This window comes from Triturus cristatus, chromosome 3_2, assembly GCF_964204655.1.
Source record: "Triturus cristatus chromosome 3_2, aTriCri1.1, whole genome shotgun sequence".
Taxonomy (NCBI): Eukaryota; Metazoa; Chordata; class Amphibia; order Caudata; family Salamandridae; genus Triturus; species Triturus cristatus.
In genome coordinates, this window is record NC_140584.1 from 1,113,124,886 (window position 1) to 1,113,144,053 (window position 19,168).

The 19,168-nt window shown below is 44.2% G+C and overlaps 1 protein-coding gene across 1 annotated transcript in view; it reads right to left on the reverse strand.

Moving 5' to 3' along the window:
• Positions 1-19,168, reverse strand: part of WSCD1 (WSC domain sialate O sulfotransferase 1) — a 244,185-nt gene that overhangs the window by 155,454 nt on the left and 69,563 nt on the right. Inside the window, exon 2 of the mRNA XM_085649909.1 lies at positions 5,751-6,437. Within this exon, the coding sequence (XP_085506035.1) occupies positions 5,751-6,186 (436 nt within the window). The 5' untranslated portion in view covers positions 6,187-6,437. The remainder of the gene's footprint in view (positions 1-5,750; positions 6,438-19,168) is intronic.

A 19,168-nucleotide genomic window follows, 5' to 3' on the forward strand; every position in this document is an offset into this window, starting at 1 on the left:
TGCCCCCACTCACCAGCTCTGCAGGCTATTCTCCGGTCTGCTGCAGGGAAGCACAAGGCTCCTTCTCGTTCCTGCTGCCAGTCGTGAAGAAGACTACTGGGCAGGGAGAGCCCTCGGGACACCAGTCGGGCCTCTCCAGATTGGGTTGGGTCTCCCGGGGCACCAAAATAGCTTGACAGAGGCGGTTTAGGCTCCCACCCTCCTTCCGGTACTAGCTGCGCCCCAGACCAGGCAACCTCTGCCTGACTTCCGGGTCGCGTTCCCGGTATGGCGCTGTTTTCGGCAAAATCCGGGGTGGGCACCCGCTTGGAATAAAGCAATTGCGGGGTGGGCACCCATTCAAAAGCGGCAGAAACGCGGGGTGAGCACCCGCTGTTAACAATATGCATAAAGCGGGGTGGGCTCCCGCTCAAGCACACCATGAGGGGTGGGCACCAGCTATTAAAATAGCATCAGAGCGGGGTGGGCACCTGCTTCTAAAGCAGCACAGGGGGGAGTCCCACACGCCGGGATTCCCTTGCAGCCTTGTGCTGCAGACTCCAGCTCCTCTTGTCCTGGCCACAAACAAATAGCACTCTCCAGAACAGAAGCAAAGCGCTCACAAGGCGCTAGAGTTCAAAATCCAGGGCAAAGTTCTAGGGGCACAAGGCTGGGCCCAGGCACGTCAGCACACAGGGCTCTCCAGCAGGGAGGCAGTCCCTCGCGGCGGTTCCTCCTGGAGCCCAGGAGCAGCAAGCTCCCAGCACAAGAACAAGTACCAAAAAACATGGGGTCACAGCCCCTACATTTATACTCCATTTCCCTTTGTCTGCGCCAGCACAGGGCTTGGGGGAACCAGTTCCAACTGGTTCTGGGGGTGTTGAAGCACTTTGTGTACAGTGCTCACACCCTCCTTAGTCAGGTGGGGGCTCGTCATCACACACACCATAGGGGGGCGGAGCCATCATTCACATAGGCAGGCACAGACCTATTCAGGGTCAGGGGACTACGCCTCCCACTACTCCAAATGCAGATGCCCTATTCAGCCTAGCGCTGACTCACTCTGCCCCTCCTGGAGCCACACACACCTCACCAGCCCCTGTCACTCCAAAGCTAGACATGGAATCCACATCAGGCAGACAGACACATAGCACACAAAAATGCCCACTTCTAAAATTAGCATTTCTAAAATAGTTATAATAAATCTGCGCACACCATTGTGTAGCATTTATTATCACTATTCCAAACATACCAAACTTGACCACGCTGCTCCTCTCATATCAGGAATTACCACTGAAACACTTATCAGGGAATCCCCAATGCATTCCTATGGGAAGGCAGCCCCACAGTAGTGAGAAACCAAAATGGCTGTTTGTCACTACTAGGACATGTCAGACACTTAAGGTACATGTCCTATCTTTTACCTACAATGCACCCTGCCCATAAGGCTAGTTAGGGCCTAGCTTAGGGGTGACTGACATGTAGTAAATGGGGATCACAGACATGGCACACAGTTTAAGTGCCACGTCACAGTGGCAGTAACACTGCGCGCGCAGGCCCTGCAATGGCAGAGGCCTCTGGTAGGTTTAAAAGGCTACTTTGGTGGGTGGCGCAATCAGCGCAGCAAACCCACCAGTAGCATTTAATTCACCAGCCCTGCGTATATGAGATACCACTTTACAATTGACTGACAGGTAAAATAAATAGGCCAAACAGGTGTAGACCAATCTTATCATGTTTATCACAGGGAGCACACACACTTTACACTGAACAGCAGTGCTAAAGTGCCCAGCGTCCTAAAACCACCAACACCATATCAGAAAAAAGGCTAGGAGAAAGGCAAAAAGTTTAGGGATGACCCTGCAAAAAGGGCCAAGCCAACAACTGGCTTTTTTCTTTAAACCAGGATCACAGCAGTAAATCCAAGGGTTAGTTGGCTGACCGCCTGTTTGTGCTACATGTACAAAACAATCTTCCAAAGGCCTTCCCAGCAACTGCCCAGCTGACCAGCACCAACTGCCTGCCTGGACCCTTCTACTGGGCTCTGCTGGAGTGAGCCCTGACCCCCCAGGAGATGCCCCACCAGATCCTGGTCCCTTGGCTGGTGTCAGAGTGTACTCTTCTAACCTGCAAACTGCAAGAACTGGACTCTGGGTGAAACTCCAGAGGTTCTGGGTGCTCAACGTCAAAAAGAACTGCAAGCAGACTTCACTGAGGCCACCTCTGGATCTGCATCTGACTGCCGACATGACTTTCCAGACTACAGACTCCTGACTTCACCTTCACTGTGCTCTTCATTTCAACAAGTGCCCTGGCTGCATGGGTAAGTTGATGAGCCGCGACCACGCAGAAAATACCGCGAACGGGCGGGAAAAAAACATCTGCATCTTCGCGATATTTCCGCGTGTTTGCGGAGATTTTTAACATTTTCGCGATAATTTGCGAAAGTGAATTTCGCAAATTCCGCCCACCCCTAGTTAAAAACGTTTTCGTTGGAACATTATTACTTTGGATTTCGCTGAAAAACTCAGAACTATAATTGTAGTTGGAACACGTTTGTTTTTCAGGTTGTGACACGACCTTCGCTATCTCAAGTTCGTCATAGAACATCACCGTACTCTTAAAGATCTATGAGAACCTATATGTTCTCTCCCTCAAGAAGGGCCTTCCTTGAGATGCCCTGATGAAGTTCTCCATGAGAACGAAACGCGTTGGCTGAAATTCCCTGTTGTTTATGAACTGTTGAATTTTTGAACAATAAAGAAATATTGGATAATTTCAGAAAAAATCCCTGGATATTCTTCATCGCTGCGCACACCATTAAAAATAAAACTTTACTCTCAATGTACCTTAGATGCGTAACGCAAAGAAATCAAAAGGGTCGCAGGGAAGGTGATGCGTCAGTTCCTTACTGCTGCGCAGGGGAGTTGATGCTCGCTTCCTTACTGTGCGGGGAGTTGATGCGTCGGTTTCTTACTGCTCTCCGGTGCGATGCGACACGCTGGCACCTCGATGCGATACTCTTCTCCAGTACAATGTGACAAAGTGGAGTCTTGGTTGCGATGCTACAACGTTGGTGTGATGCGTGCACGCCCGACGGCCGTGTGGTGACTCGATGAACTTTGGAGCCGCGACAGGCCTTGCGACACGCTTCTCCGGTGATGCGACGATGACCTCTGTGGCAGTGTCCCGCTTCTCCGGCGATGCGCCGCGCTTCAGCGATGCGATAATGGCAGCAGCGGCTCGCTTCCTCGACGATGCGATGACAGCGGCTGCGTCGGCGACACACCTCTCTTTGTTGCATTGCGCTTCCAGTTCCCAGCGACACGCAGTCTCTCAGAAGGCCCAGCACAACAGCAGGCACTTCAATTCCCAGCAAGGGAATTCAGGGAGGAGCTGGTTGGTGAAGTCTTGTATCCCTGAGACTTCAGGCAGGAGGCAAGCTCTAGTTCAAACCCTTGGAGAGTCTTCTTCAAGTTGATAGAAAGTACACCCAGTCCTTTTCTCCTCTCTTTGGTAATGAAGCAACCACTGCAGGCCAACCCCCAAACACACAGCACAGGAGTAGTCTCCTCCTTCAGCTTCCTGGTTCTTCTCCTCAGCAAAGGTTCGTCTGTGAAGTGATCTAAAGTTCTTGGGTCTGGATCCTAATAGTTATACTGCTTTTATCTTTGTTCTTTGAAGGCAGAGAGGCCTTTGCCTACTCCAAACCAGTTCTGGTCAGTCCTGGAGCACTTTGTTGACATGTCTCCTGCTTTCCTTTCACAGTGCAGGGCAGGGACATCAGACATACCACAGGAGGTGGAGCCAGCATTGTGGAGGGAAGGCCCAGGCCTATTCAGGTCCCAGGTGCAACTCCTCCCACCCATCTAGATGCAGATCTCTCTATTCAGCCTTGTGCTGACTCACCCTGTCTCCTGGAATCCCCAGCCCCTGTCACTCAAACTCCAGACAAGGAATACACAGCCTAGCAGAGGCAGGTTTGGATAGTTAGACAAGAAAATACCTACTTTCTAAAAGTGGTATTTTCAAACACAGAATGTTAAAACCAACTTCACTAAAAGATGTATTTTATCATTCTGAGTTCAGGCATACTAAACTCGAATTTCTACCATGTTCCCTGAGTCAGTTAGGATTATAAATTGTAATAATCAAACTGCCCAATCTGGCCTATGGGGAACAGGTAGCCTTGCAATAGTGAAAACCGAAAATGGCTGTAATTCACTATCAGGACATGACACACACATCAGGGCATGTCCTACCTTTTACCTACAATGCACCCTATCCTTGGGCCTACCATAGGGGTGACTAATATGTATAAAAGGGAAGGTTTAGGGACTGGCAAGTGGGTGCACTTGCCCAGTACCAGACTGCACACAGGATCTGCAAAGGCAGACCACGGACACACTTTACAAGCTGCTCCGGTGGGTGGCACAATCAGTGCTGCACGTCCACCAGCAGCATTGGTTACAAGCCCTGGGCAAACACAGTGCACTGTACTAGGGTCTGACAAGTAAACCAATCAAGCTAATCATGGAGTCACTAATTCATACATCAATTTACCATAGGGAGCACTTGCACTGTGGCACTGAACAGCAGTGGCACAGTGCCCAAAGTATCTATAACCAGCAAAAACACATGAGGCAACAGCAAAAAATGGAAGGGAGACCCACGCCAATGGTGCCAAGTCTAACACCATTTATAAAAAAAATTATCAAGACATTTATTGGTAATCAATCCTCTTGTTTCCAAGATCACATTATTGATCCTCTATTGAATATTGCATACATACTGTTTTCATATTTGATTATGTTTCTCCCTCTTTCTCTCTTTCCATACATTTCTCCCTTTTTCTCTCTCTTTTTATTTTAATTCTACTACATCTTTTTCTCTTAATTTTATAAATTTGTACTTTCCATCATTGTAATCCTTTTGTTTATAAACGCTTTGTGAATTATTTTTATTTACATGTTTCATCTGCAAATCCCGTAAACATGACTGTTTTTCATAATATTATTGCCCTATAATTGTATTAATTTCTTTGATGTTGTTAAGTCTTTTGAAAACCTTAAGAGAATTGTTCACCGAAAAAGGGTGCTACTATCTGTTGCAGAGAGATATAAATGAATGGCCAGCAAGCCACACTCTTCATAACTGTTTTTCTGCAGTATCTACATAGTTATACATATTAAGCTCAGGTCAACTACACATGCAGCTAAAAACTGTGAGGTCCAGTTGATATATGTGACTTTGTGGCTACATCCTTTACCAAATAATCATAAATGTATAACATGTGTCCAATAAATTGCCCTATATTTTAATAATTTGCAGATTTCACAATGTTTTTGTTGAAAAAATGGATGGACATAATACTGCCAGTGATAGTTCTGCAAAATTTACGATTTTTGCATAGGTACCTTTGCCACATAATTTTATAACCTTGCTGCATAATGCAAGAAGATCCAACAGTTGTAAGGCTCTGCAGTCCTTTTTCTGCTGTCACTATGATGCTGAAATCCAAATTCCACTGAGAACCAGACAACATTTTCCAAACCACTTTGCAGAGCTTTGCCATTGTCATTGTCTCAAGGTCTATGTGGCTATCACTATTGTGCATTATTTTATCAACAATGTATCCATGCCAGTTAAACTGAGCAATTTCAGTTCCAATCAGTGCCCATTGTCATGAGCTATTGACTTTATAAACTTTCACTCTTATCACTAAATGAGCAAAGCAAACATTAATTAGATTATACTTAGAATATTCTTACCTTTGTTGATTACTGAATGCTTTAGCTCTTGTTTGGTCTCCTTCCTTTGGTCTCTGTCATTCATGAAACTATGAAACCACCTTCGTCGTAGTTGTCGTAGTTCTAAGTTACGGGATATCAACCAGCGGGGCCCGAATCTCTGATCTGCTTGAGGACTAGTCACTGGAGCACGGATCCATTTCATGTCAACCAGAACATGGGGAGTAAAATGTTCATTTTGCACGGTTTTGGTTTCCAGCATGGGGTCTTCCAATACCATGCCTGAAACTGGCACAGCCTGAACACTTGAAGCCCCGCGAATGCTCTGAAGAATTACTGAGCGAGAACTCTGCAAGAGTAAAAGGCTTCCGGCCATTAGGTAGGCAGCAGTGAGGAAGAAAAGCAGAAACTGTGTCCGTCGAAGAATCTTCTGCAGTCTGAAGAAAGGTTTGGCCATGCCCTTTCTCAATACAGAAACTGTACTCCTTCACATCCGTTTCTTGGTTAGGTGGAGTACATCCAGGCAATCAGATCATCCCATCCTTTCATTCCTCCTCATCGAAGGGTTAGTATGTCCAAACAGAGTGTGCTGTTTATTGGAAAGCTCAAGGAGCGCTGGGTAGGACATCGAAAAGGATACCTCATGGACAGCTCCATTATTTCAGTTTGCGGCAAGCCATAGATATGAACCTCATTAGGTCACAATACCTGCAATATCAATAAATATATTCATTAAAGCCATCTTGTTGTAATTAGCATATCACACCAGACCTTACATTTGAGGACCATCATTCATCTTCTAAGCCTGAACATGAAGGTAAGCACCTCTTTGTCGCCACCCTATAGTTTATGACATATTTTCTGTGATCCCAGAGTTCAGGGCCCTTAATTCAGTTAGCATTTTGTAGCACTAACCATGCACATCACTGATAGTTATTCATGGGCACAACGTCATCCGGATGACACCTTTGCCAACACCAGTCTATGTCTGCTACGAATGTCCATTTCAGACAGGTAGAATGTACATTTTAAACGGTTCTCCTAACTTACGCGACAGAAATGATCACAACCGATCGGGGGCATCAATTATCAAACAAATAGTAATATATTGACAGCGGCTCCCATCTCCAGTCAACACAATTTATTCATAAGTTACAGTTCTACAATTAGATCCACATTACTTGAAATATAACTTGACATACAATTTACCAAATCAATATATAATCTAAAATAGAACAATTTAAAAAAACTAAAAAAAATGTAAAACACATCATTTTATTTACTAGATTATATATTAAAAAAAAGCTTGCCATCTTTTGATGACCATTATCCATATTTCATAAGCAGTGGTTTCAACAAACATCGAAAATAATGGTACAATGCGGGGCACCCAAAAAGAACATGCTCTAATTGTCTGGAGACCCCGCAGAGATTACAGCCTGTTGACTGGTAGTTAGTCCAGTCCCCAACAAAAAGATGTAAAACGTGCATTCCAAAAACCCTACAACTGCAGTAACAACATGCATACTCCTTTGACATTCTCATACAGCTAGTTAATGTACTAATTAACACAATCAGAAAACAATCTTGCAAACGTGAAAGTGAAATGACATTCTGTACACTTGAGGAAAATGTTACAAAGATATGCAGAACTATAGAAAAAAGTCTGGTAAAGGGGTAATTGGATATTATTTCTTCGGAGCTGCAGTGGTTACCATCAGTAGGTATCCTAGCAATAATCCTTCCAAAAATTCTTCAAAATATTTTGCAAGCCTTGTGTTGGCAGAGTAGATTGGCAGTAATAATAAACTGAAATGATGTTTCCTTATCTGATTATTTTGTGAATGGAAAGTGTTAATATTGGACCATCCGGTTCTACAATATTTTCATCACGAGTTGTTTATCATTCCTAAGTGTGTCTCTTCTCTCATAACCCATTTGATGTTGTCCAAAAGTGACTGCAAATCAAGTTTCCTTCCTATTGAGTTGAAAGGAGTTTTAACATTATTCATATGCATGGGAAACCTTAGGAGATTGATGCAACATTTCATTGTCACGAAATTAGTACAGAAATCTTCCTGCTTATTTTCAGACTCTGAAATAAATTAAATGAAAAAAGTTAATACGATTATTTTTTAAACTCGAAGATCTTGATTACATTATAATTCCATATTGCTTCAGACATAGCAATTACAGCCATTTCTAATAAATCAAAGCTGTTCTACTTTAAACAAATTATAGATTTATTTATGGTTTGAGAGGCAGATATAGTATAAGGTGAGATGGTCATGGAAGGAATGTTAATAAAAATAAAATAAGGGACTGAAGTGATTTTTGCAAATATACATGGTTGCTCTTTAAGATACAAAGGAAGACATTTAGAATTTGCCAGTGGGAGTACCTCCATATGTCTTCGATCCTCTATTCCATTAAAATTTAGAGGTAAGAGTACCACTCCATTTCTGCGGGTGGATCCTCAACCTTATCATGACGGAACCTTGGCCTTTTGGTTCTTCAACTACTTGTCTACCGGCCACACTGGTGTTCACTGTTTTGCACCTGAATTAGGGTGTGTCGACTGTCACAGTCCTTTCTTCCCCAGGAGAAATTCCATTATGGGGAGGAAAAGTTTTGAATGTCTCTGACGTAAATTGAGAAGAATCCCCCGTGCCTCAAGTACTAAACCTCAGTCTCCATTATAGGTGGAGACTGCATAGTTTTCAAGTTTTATTGCAGCAGATACTGGGGATAGGTATTGGGGATCTTGCCTGGAGTTGGTTTAAATCCTTCCCTGAAGGAAGAGAATAAGAGATATTGCTTGTTCTACTCCTCTGGGAAGAGGCATGCTTGTGGAGTGCCGCAGGGCTCTTTGAGCCTTACTTTAATTAACATCTGCATGGCACCATTTGCCAATCTTATAGAGTCCCATGCCCTTGTAACCATCTCTTATGCTGATGACACCCACCTGCTCCTCATCTTTGACTATTTTGCCACTGGCAAACTCTTGTCATTCATTGTTTGTCTGCAGAATATTCTACAATGGATGAACAAGAACAATCTTCAGTGCAATGGGGAACAAGCTGAGATTTTGATGTTCTGAAAGGCCAGAGACCATTGGATTAACAACAGCTGACCTAGGGGATCTCCCCCCATCCTTCTCCTAGTCAGGATGCTAGGAATCTGGGCGTTAAAACAGTTGATAAGTTATCTCTGGACTTCCAAATTTTGTTGGTGGCAAGCACCTGTTTAGTTTACTCTAGTCAATGAGTAAATCTTTGGACATCCTACCATTAGAGGTATGCAATAGGGTAGTCCGTGCACTGATATGCCCTTAGTGAATTGGTTGTGTCGTCTGGAGCCAACATAATCTCTTACACCGACAATACCCACATTGTTTTCACATTTGATAAGGGGGTGCCAGTGGAACAAGATGATATCAAACCATGCCTCTTCACCGTTTTCCGCTGGGTGAATGTTAGAACTGGGGGTCTCTAGTTGGCTGAGGTAGGTACCTTAGTCCAAATAGAGACCCCCAGTTGTAACAGTTGGCATTAGATCAGTTATCCCTTGGGCAACAGCTTATTCTGCCTTCTAGCCTAAAAATAGCTTTGATTGCAGGGAAATAGATCAGACTTCACCACAGTCAATAGTACAGGCAGGTCCATATGCAATAGCTCAGTTTATCACATGCAAAATAGGTCTTAATGTCCTGAAACTAACAGCTCACACCTGTAACTCAATAGTTCAATGTTTTGTCAGCATCACCAATTTCAGGCTCTCTAACCAGAAATGGTTTGAGATATCTTCAGGAAACTGCTTCAATATAATTCACAATCTATAACTCGGGTTATCTATAGGCAGTAGCCCCCTTTGTCCCACAGCTAGGACCATAGGCTGTCTCACAGGAAATAGCTCTAAATCGTCTTAAGGCCAACGCCTTGGGAAATACCATGAGAAAACTCTAAAGTATCCCAAAGATGACTGCTATGGGAGTGATTCTAGGCATGTGTCGGAACTGCTAGCCATGTACACAAGTGTAAGTTTCTTTTGGGTTTTGGACAATATTTGAGAGACACAATCCTCAAGGTCCCTTAATGGACTTCCACCAACACCACGGCTGAAGGCAATGAGGGGCGACAGCACCACAATGACGGAGTTTGCAAGAGAAGGAGCATCCACCATCAATCATTGAAGTTTGTGATGAAGTGTGTGCTCAGGATCGATAGAGAATTTGTATGTACCCCTTAAGTTGTGTGGCCAAGAAGGACAGAATGATTATGTCTGCCAAGGTCTAGGAAGGAGTGACCAGGAAGGGTCCTCGATGAGCAAGCCAATGACACTGGGATAAGTGGGAGTGTCTAAAATAATCCATGGTCATACAAATGAAAAAATGACGAAGACATCTCTTCAGCTGGTCCCCGCCATGACACTGCGGTCAGAGTAGAGAATCCCAAAGGGTTCTCTTCATCCTCATCCACTCTCCTCGCAGAGACTTTGGAACAACGGATTACCCTAAGAACGCTAAGGTGATTTCATACTGTTCATTGGTTTCTTTTGTTTCTTCTCTATTTTTCCTGTTTACTTTAAAAAAACATTTTTTAGCACAGATGTTTTATTGTGTCCCAGGCACTTTGGTCTGGCATAAGAAGCCAACACTGTATCCCAATGACCAGGCATGTCTTAGGGGGAATAAACGAAAACAGGCTTTGTCATTAGTGGGTGGCTCCAGCAGCATAGCGCCATGTGGGCACCCATGGGGTAGCCCCCAGAATGAAAGTGTGTGCCACCTCTGCTTGCAAAGACATAGCACATACTACGCAAGAGCAATATGTTGTGTTCTGGGGTGAATTTTATGTGAGCTGTATTAACGCAGTATTTATTTACTTTATCCGTCTTTAGTGTTTTTGCAAGTGTGCCAAGCAAGCACACTTCCTAGATTATGCACTTTGCTTACCTCACATACAGGAGTCATACAGTGTTGCACTGTGTGATCTTGATTGCCGGCCTTCTAAAGATTCCGAGCGAGAGCAACTACACAGTAGCCTCACACATTGGCGTTCTCGGGCTGCGCGAGGCTTTCACGAGCCCGATCAGAGGGCCAAAGAGGCCTCTTGGCTCAGTCCAAGCTTGCTCTTCTCTTTTTTTTAAGAGGTGAAAGGGCACTTTCAGTATAAAGAAGCTTTCTTCCTCATCACAATCCAATCCCTGAGCAGCTCGGCTCTGCCGGGAGCCCAGATCTGAGCTGAAAAGCAATCTGCACTTTGCCAAACTGGCAAGGAAAACATTATGCATTTCAAAGAAGGCCGGAATAAATAATGGTGACAGAGATTCACATCTCTCTTCCAAACGGAAAGCACGCGCCCGAATCCATCGCCTTGGCGGGAAGCGAGCTATGACGTTTACAGAGCGTCCTGGCGAGGTTTGAATGTTTCTTCGCAGAAGGCTGCTGTGCCGCGGCGTCCATGTGCACATGTCTTTGTTTACTAATGAATGGAGATATCGGATTATTTGAAAGTGGCAGCGAGGTGAAGGAGGGAACTGGAAAGAGAGACATACAATGCGAAAAAATGAGAGGGAAAGACTGACCAGATGGGAGAAAGACCAAAGAGAGACGTAACGGCTTTAGAAAAGAAACGAGCAATGTGAAAGAGGGGAGAAATAGTAACAATGTACTTTTGTTCCTCCATAGGCGTAGCAATGCTGGAAAATCTTCAGATTTCTTTCGTGTGACATTTTCCTGGTTCACGTGCACTTATGAATGGCCTTCAACTGCCAAATGTGTGACACTTGGAGTGACACTTTCATGTGAGTAAAGCCAACTAATAAAATGCATATATAAGATAAACACTAGAAATGGCACTCTTGGAACAGAGAGAACCTCTAAAAATATCTTCAAGCTGATGCAAAACCCCTCAAATTGAAGGTCGGTACCTGCTTTACAATAATCACCAGTGCCCGACTGGCCTTACAGGGCACCAGGCGTTTCTCCGGTAGGTCAGGGGGCGGGGGCTGGTTTTGTTACTGGGGACCGGCTTTGAAGCAGTGCTGCAATATCGTCCCCCTGTAACAAAAGCGGGAGCGGTGCTTCTCACTAGCACAAAGTGACCTCCCGGGGACGGTCCGAGCAGCAATCTGCCAGGGCTGGCTGCTGTTCCCAGTCTGGCCCCATGAACATTAAAGGCCTGCTTATGAGTCTGGATGTCCAAGGGCGGCCAGAGTCATAGTGGCACACCGGTGGCGGTCCACCCACCACTGCACCAGCAGTCCAACTGCCCCATTACGACTTGGGCGGTCGGACTGCCATGGGACCCCTGTCGGGAGCAGGCACAGTGGTCCTGTGTCCGCAATAAGTTTGGTGTGACCGCCATGGTCCTGCCAGGCATATTATGAGCTTCCTCTCCGCTACGGTGTTCATGCAGTTCCAACACCATGAAAACTATGGCAGAGAGGAAACAGAGGGTGCCCTACAGGGCCCCCTGTTGCCTCGCACCATGTGGATGCACACAGCGGGATACAGCATGTGACCCCTGTGTGCATTCATACCTGTTCCTGCAAGGAATGGACTTTACACTCCCTGCCATGCAGGAACCTTGGGTGGTGTTCCCATTGTGGGGCCTTTTTTTAAAGAAAACCAGTATTTCTGAGAAAACCAATATTTTTTGTCTTGATAAAGATGGCAACATAAGCCAAATCCATCGAAACGCGTCGACGCAGTTGTAAGCACAAACTAGAGCATCAACAGAGACTTGTAGATACAAGTGTGTTGGAACGTATCACAGGCCATGTTTTGAAGTTATGGTCCTATTTGATGTGCAATAACATATGACAAAGTGTATTGTCTCCTAGTTGTTGTTTTCTCGGTTATGCTGGCTCATAACGGTTGTTGTAATTTGTGTTATAAACTCTTTTTTATATTGTATCTATTGGTTTTTATGTTTGATTGTGACATGACATGTTTTTAACCCTGTATAACATATGTTTCTTTTTAAAGAAATAAACTTATTATTGTACAAACTGAATATAGAAGTTTATAATTGGGCATTAGGGTGTTTAAAATTACAATAGGTGTTTGGCAATAGTTGATTAAATAATTACATTTGCTCAGTCAAGGGGTAACTGTTTTCTACTTGTTAAGAGTACCTCAATTCCCTTGAGTGATTCAAGGGGTCTCTCTCTGTTCTATATGCCTTTTTCAAAGGCACCACTGCCTTTGAAAGAGGCATCGATGAAGGAACCGCCACGCTGCCCGCCTATCAGACCACTTTTAAGTTGTAATCTGACGAGTGGGAGGCAGGGACTCTTGGCGGCATGGCCGTGGCATGCATCCTGCCCCCGTACCACCTAAAGTCATAATCGGGCCCTAAATATCTGTACATTTTGCGTCAGTCTATTTAATATTGCGTGTAATTCAATTATAAAACAATGTGCATATTCACTGTGCTTTAAATCATAGGCTGCATTTTCATAGCACTATAATCATAGGCTGCATTTTCATAGCACTATAATAGAGAAATCACTATTCCCCACTGTGTCAATCAAGCCTCAATTCTCTTTCCGTCTGATTACACACAAAACCTCTGCAGAGAATGCCTTAAGCAAATGAGGTATTGTAACGTTAGTAAAAAGTACTGCGCTTCTGCTCAATTTCTTTAATTTGTATGATTTATCATCTTTCTTTTAGGTGTGTGGTTATTTTGTATGAGGTTACTCAGAGATGCTAAAGCCCTTAGATTATTTATTACTTCTGCAGTTTCATATTTTACCAGATGTAAAACGTGTTTTAGTGCGACATTTGATGTTAAAATAAATAGGGATTTAAGGGTACATTACTAATAAAACCCACTCAGAACAGGTTTCCCACACAGAGACATCTTTAAAGTCTCAGAGGAATACATGGTTAGAAAAGGATAAGAGTGTGCCACACATAACACAGGACTGTACTTGTCAGGCACGAGGTGGCGTGGTTTACATTGAGTGTAGAGCTAGTGCCTCCTGAGTGTGCGTAACTCGGTCTTCTCTATGTGTGCGGTGCAAAAGGTGAGGGAAGTACACACCCTGCATACTACTGAAATGCATTTGCAGCTTTAAACAATATAATTGTACATACATTTTTTGATATACACAAGTGTGTGCATAGGACAAGCTTCACATGACACAGGACTGTGTTCAAGAAGTGAGAGCAGCAATAGGCATGCAGCACTGAAGATTTGCATGACGAAAAAATATACAAGCAAAGAAAACATTATAAAACATGTCTCACTGTGACTCCACATGACATTAAAAATCTCACAATTATAAAATCTTATACAGCACGGAGGTCCCCGAATAGACTTTCCAGGCAGGGCAATACAGCGGAATAGAAAAACTAATCATTGAAAACAGGCAGGTTTTCAGGTTCTTACGAAAGATGGTCAGTGACATGCAACTTCTCAGGGGCTCGGCGAGGGAATTCCACAGCGTGGGGCCCAGGAAGGCGAAGGAACGACCACCCATCCAAGCACATTTGGTTGTCCTTTAACTGAGTCGTGACCTAGTGTGGCATAACACATGCTATGGAGATCAGTTAAGGATATGGCAGAGTCGCTGTAGAGTGAAAAAGCAGTGTGTGACTCACCTGGTTACTGCGAGAGTGCGTTTGCCAAGCTGAGCACTTCGCCAGCTTGCTTTTTCATATGCTGGGAAGAGTTGGGGCAGATGGTCTTCAGCCAGGTTGGAGATAGGGGCCATGGACTGCAGCAGTAAACAGCAGTTCAAGGGTGACCTGAGTGTCTGAATGCAGTTTGGTTGGATTTGAAAGTCACAGACAGCTCACACAGGAGCGTCTCACTTAGGGTGGCCAGCAGCAGTGACACTGAGGGGCCGATTCCGATCTCGCTTGGAAGGGCTCCAAACGCGATCCGGCCGGAAAAAGTACGAGCCGTACGCGTGTTTACCGACCAACTCATACAGCTGTACGAACGAGCAAGTACAATGCGAGAAACACAAAATCGCCGACCAACTTGTTTTCGGGTCCGAACCGCTCCGTACGTCTCGTCCGTAAGGAAAGCATGCTGTGCAATGGAGGCGATTTCCGTCCGATCCAGTACGATCCACGATTCGGACAGCCTAATCGAGTCAGAGCCTCCGACACATAAACGCTCTGGGAAGCTGACTTTGAGGGTCCGCACCGGTCTGCACCGGACCCCCCTTCACCCGTAGCACTTGGGGTGGAAATCTGCTCCTGTGTTCCCTTCACTGAAAGTCCGCCCATGCCAGTCAAAGACACCCCCCCTCCACAACTCACAACTTAGCCCATGTCAGATAAGGCAGCAACTACAAGTGTGTCTCAGAGAGTGCACGGGCTGAGGGAGTACAATTTGCTTTTGTAGCAAAACCCTAACAATGTATCCTAATGTTCTGGCCTACGCTACCATAACAACGAGTCAGAGTACCCTGCAGGGTAAATTACTTCACAGGCAGAGCAGTAGTGCATAGATTAAGCGCTGTGCTAGTCTTGTTTTTCTCAGTACCACATGATCCCTAAAGCAAATCAGGGTGCTCTCAATGCGTGACTAATGTATTTTAATGCAATGATGCAGACACCAGCATCAAGTGTTTTACTTGATGTATCCCACAGTGCCTAGCTCTACCTAAAACCAATATAACATAACTTTTCTTCCCCTGTACAGAGTTTCCTGTGCCCACCCAGAAGTGTTGCCAGGGAACAGAGCAACCACTCATCTGTGGTCACTCGAACCCAGTTCTGTGGGGCAGCTCCTCCCCCAGTGGGAGTGGAGCCTAGATGGCTAACAGGACAATAAAAAGAGCAGGTGAGGTATGAGCTAAACCTGCTTGTGACAGACAGGCCCCTTTGAAGATAATTTGGTTCTGGATCACTTTCCTAACGGGCATTCTGTCAGTGGTGCAGAACACTTCCACCCACACATATTCTTTTGTCTGAGCCCTGGGACTTACTTCACATCTTATCGAAGGAGCCTTTCAGCTCCTGGGTGGCAGTGCACACTGACAGAAAGGCACATTTGGCTCTGGCAGAAAAATGAAAACTTTCTAAAAGTGTCATTTTCTAAATAGTAATATAAAATTCGACTTAACATAAAGTTGGATTTTGAAATGAGTCCTTGAGATATTTACCTAGCTTCTCCCAAAGTGAAGGTAAACATTATAAGATGTTATAATGTAACTCAGTGCTTTTCTATTAGAGAGCCAATCTTAACACAGCGGAACATTATTTTGGGGATTTTTTACTGCCAAGCCATGTAAAACTATAGTACACATGTCCTATTTTTTAAATACCATGCACTCTGCTCTATGAGCATGTAGGGCATACTTTAATGTTGACATACAATTATTAAAAAGGAATGTTTTTCCCTGGCTAAAAGTTTCTTTGTCAAGTCGAATTGCTCTTGTGAAACTGCACACTTAGGCTGCACAGGCAGGCTTGGAGACATGTTTTGTTTTGTCACTATAGTGGTAGCATAGTATGGGCTGCAATTTACTAGTGACATTTAACTTACAGGCCCTGGATAAATTGTGGTACCATAAGCTATGGACTTATGGGCAAGTTAAATATGTCAATCAGGATTGTAGCCACATTCAAAATTTTTTAGGGTTCAGACCTCATCATGTGTGCTTGGTTGGCTGTGCCCCTGTGTGAAGAGTCAAAAAACAAGCTGCATCAATCCAGAAAAAATGATGGTCACCGTACAAAAAGCGACATTTTCGTGCAGCATGACAGGGCAATGACACACAACAAAATCACCATCCAAAAACAGCTGTTTATATGCTAGTAGAGCATGGTGTTCTGTTTGGGCACTACAAATTAAAATAGCAGATCCCAGTGCCTTTGGGAAGCAGAGCTATAACCACACACATCAATCAATCTCTTATAAAACCATCTGAGAGTGCAAGAAGTAATACTAAAGGAGATATATTTTTCAGAAATGGAAATCATTATTCACATAACCTAAACATTAACTGGATCCAGCTCACTTCTGAAAGGGGGCTACTGCTTCTCATAAAGAAATGTAGATAGCTGATATAATGTTTCACTGTCTTGCAATAGGAGGCCCCAGACATAAGGTGATGGGTCAAGGTAAACTGGACACATTTCTTGGGGAACAATATTTGACACAACTGTTCAAGAAGCAGTTTTCAGTCAGTCATTGTTGTGGGCAGTTGGAGTGCTACCTGCAATGCTCCTACCAGGTGCTCAAATTGTTGTTATTGGATATCTGCAGGACAAACAACCCTGTTCTACTTAGGTTGCAGAAAAGAGGGGACATAGTATCCACAAATTCTGATTGGACAAAGGGAAGTTTGTATTCCCCAGTAGCATAATCCGTTGATTAACCAAGCACGTTGTTGGTTGTTAGGTGATGCTGCTCTCAATCAGTTCCGACACAGCTACGTGAAGTGCATATCCACCTGGCTCTAGGGTATGCGCCACTTACTTGATCAAACTCCACAAAGCTGTGTTTATCCTTTTTAAACAGATCTGGTTTCATAGGTCCTCTGTGTTCAGCAAGTCTCCCAGGCCTGGTAGGGTGTGAATATGGCTTCTCCATCCTGCCTGGATGAGGTCACAGGCAGAACTGATTAGCTACCTGTAGGATGTCCAGTCTGAAGTATGGTCTCTATATTCTGCTGTAATCACTATGTCTTTGCAGAGGACAGCATTGACAAAACACATGGACATCCATGAAATGAACATGTACACCTCATACATCCCACCAGTCACGAATCATTTACATGCAACTGAAAAAGAAGGACCCAAGATATGTGTTTCTGCGCATATTTGCTTTGTTGCTATCACAGTTTCTCCCCCAAGACTGAAGACAAAGTTGCCCATGCCTGTTGATTAGTGACTGAGTATCCAACAGAGAAGCAAGCAATCAGTCTCCCCAAACCCTGTAGAGGGAGCAGGAGCCACAGTTCAGTAAGGGTGAGGTCACATCTTGATTTAATGACCAGTCAGGCAGATCCTTGAACTACGCAAGAGCGTAAAAACAAAGAGCCAGATGTACTACGCATTTTATCAGTCGCAAATGCTCCAATGGGAAGAGGAGATGACCAAAAGAGGCAAAGCCTCAAGTGAGTCCTGATGACTGCCTACTTGTATGGTTTATGTCATGGCATTTGCTCCTGTGAATGCTTGAACTAAAGGTATTTAATCAAAGCCAGAATACAAGGGGTTAAATATGTATAGAAAGACGAATCACGCTAAAGAGATATGGGACTATTAGAAGACGTGTTTCCCTATGTAAAGTAAGTGTTAAATGCTATGTGTGAAATAATAATAAGTGTTTCTCTCATGCTAATGTTGATGTACTGTGGTAATAAATTAAATTGTTTGCTTTCCACTGTACTAAAAACATGTGAGGGAATGTTTATAACCCTCCACTTTAGCTGCTTAACTAGGTGAGTTTCAATGGGCAGGTCTGTATATCATGAAACATTTAAGTTGCTTGATACTCTTAACTTCATACGTCTTTGATCTCCGAAAGCCCATAAATACAATCTCTTGGAGTGTAAGGGAGGAATGGAAAGTAGGGACAGAGAAAGGGTGGACAGAGAATGGACAGGTGAATGCAGGGATTAAGTGATGGATGGATAGAGAGAAGGGAGGATGATGGATTATGGAGAGAAGGAGGAATGGATGGTGTAAAAAAGTGATGGATAGATTTCACAGGAAAGAAGGGTGATGGATGAAAAAGCATGAAAGGAAGAAAGCAAAGAAGGATGGCGAGAAGGAAGAATGGATTAAATAAAGAACAGATACAGTGGAAAGAAGGTAGGAAGCAAGATGGAAAAAGAAAAAGGATGGAGCAAAAGAAGACCAAATACAGAAAGAAGAACAAAAACTGAGCGAAGCATAGCGAGAAGGAAGGAAATGTAAGAATTTCAAAATTCCCTCAGGAGGGTAAACCCCAGAATGACAGCTGGGCCACCTTGATTCACCATAGCTAGCTGGAGTTAGATGGGACATGGTTGAAAGTGGGGGTTATATTATTTGTCTGGCTATTCCCTTGCAGTTGCTCTAAAGAAAATGAGTTGCGTTATAGGTGCAGAGTTATATTATACGTATTTATACAGACACACAAACACACACACACACATATTACCTACTGGCGGTCGCCAGTAGGTAGTTATAGTTAGGACCCTGTTTCCATAGGAAATCCGCAACATTCTATTTGGAATAACTTTAGCGCCGGTCGACGAATCCTCGCGAAATTTTCAAAATAGGTGGGGCGCTACGCTCCGCTCCTACCCTGAAAGTCTCGGGGGGATTCGTCAAACGGGGGCTGAGAAAAAAGGGGGGTCCCAAAACGCGTTTTTCCCATGCATTTTTCCATAGGACCTTTAGACACAGCTACAGCCCGAACGGCCGAACAGAGTTACTTGAAATTTGGCAGAGAGGTAGTCCTCAGGTCAAGGAAGTG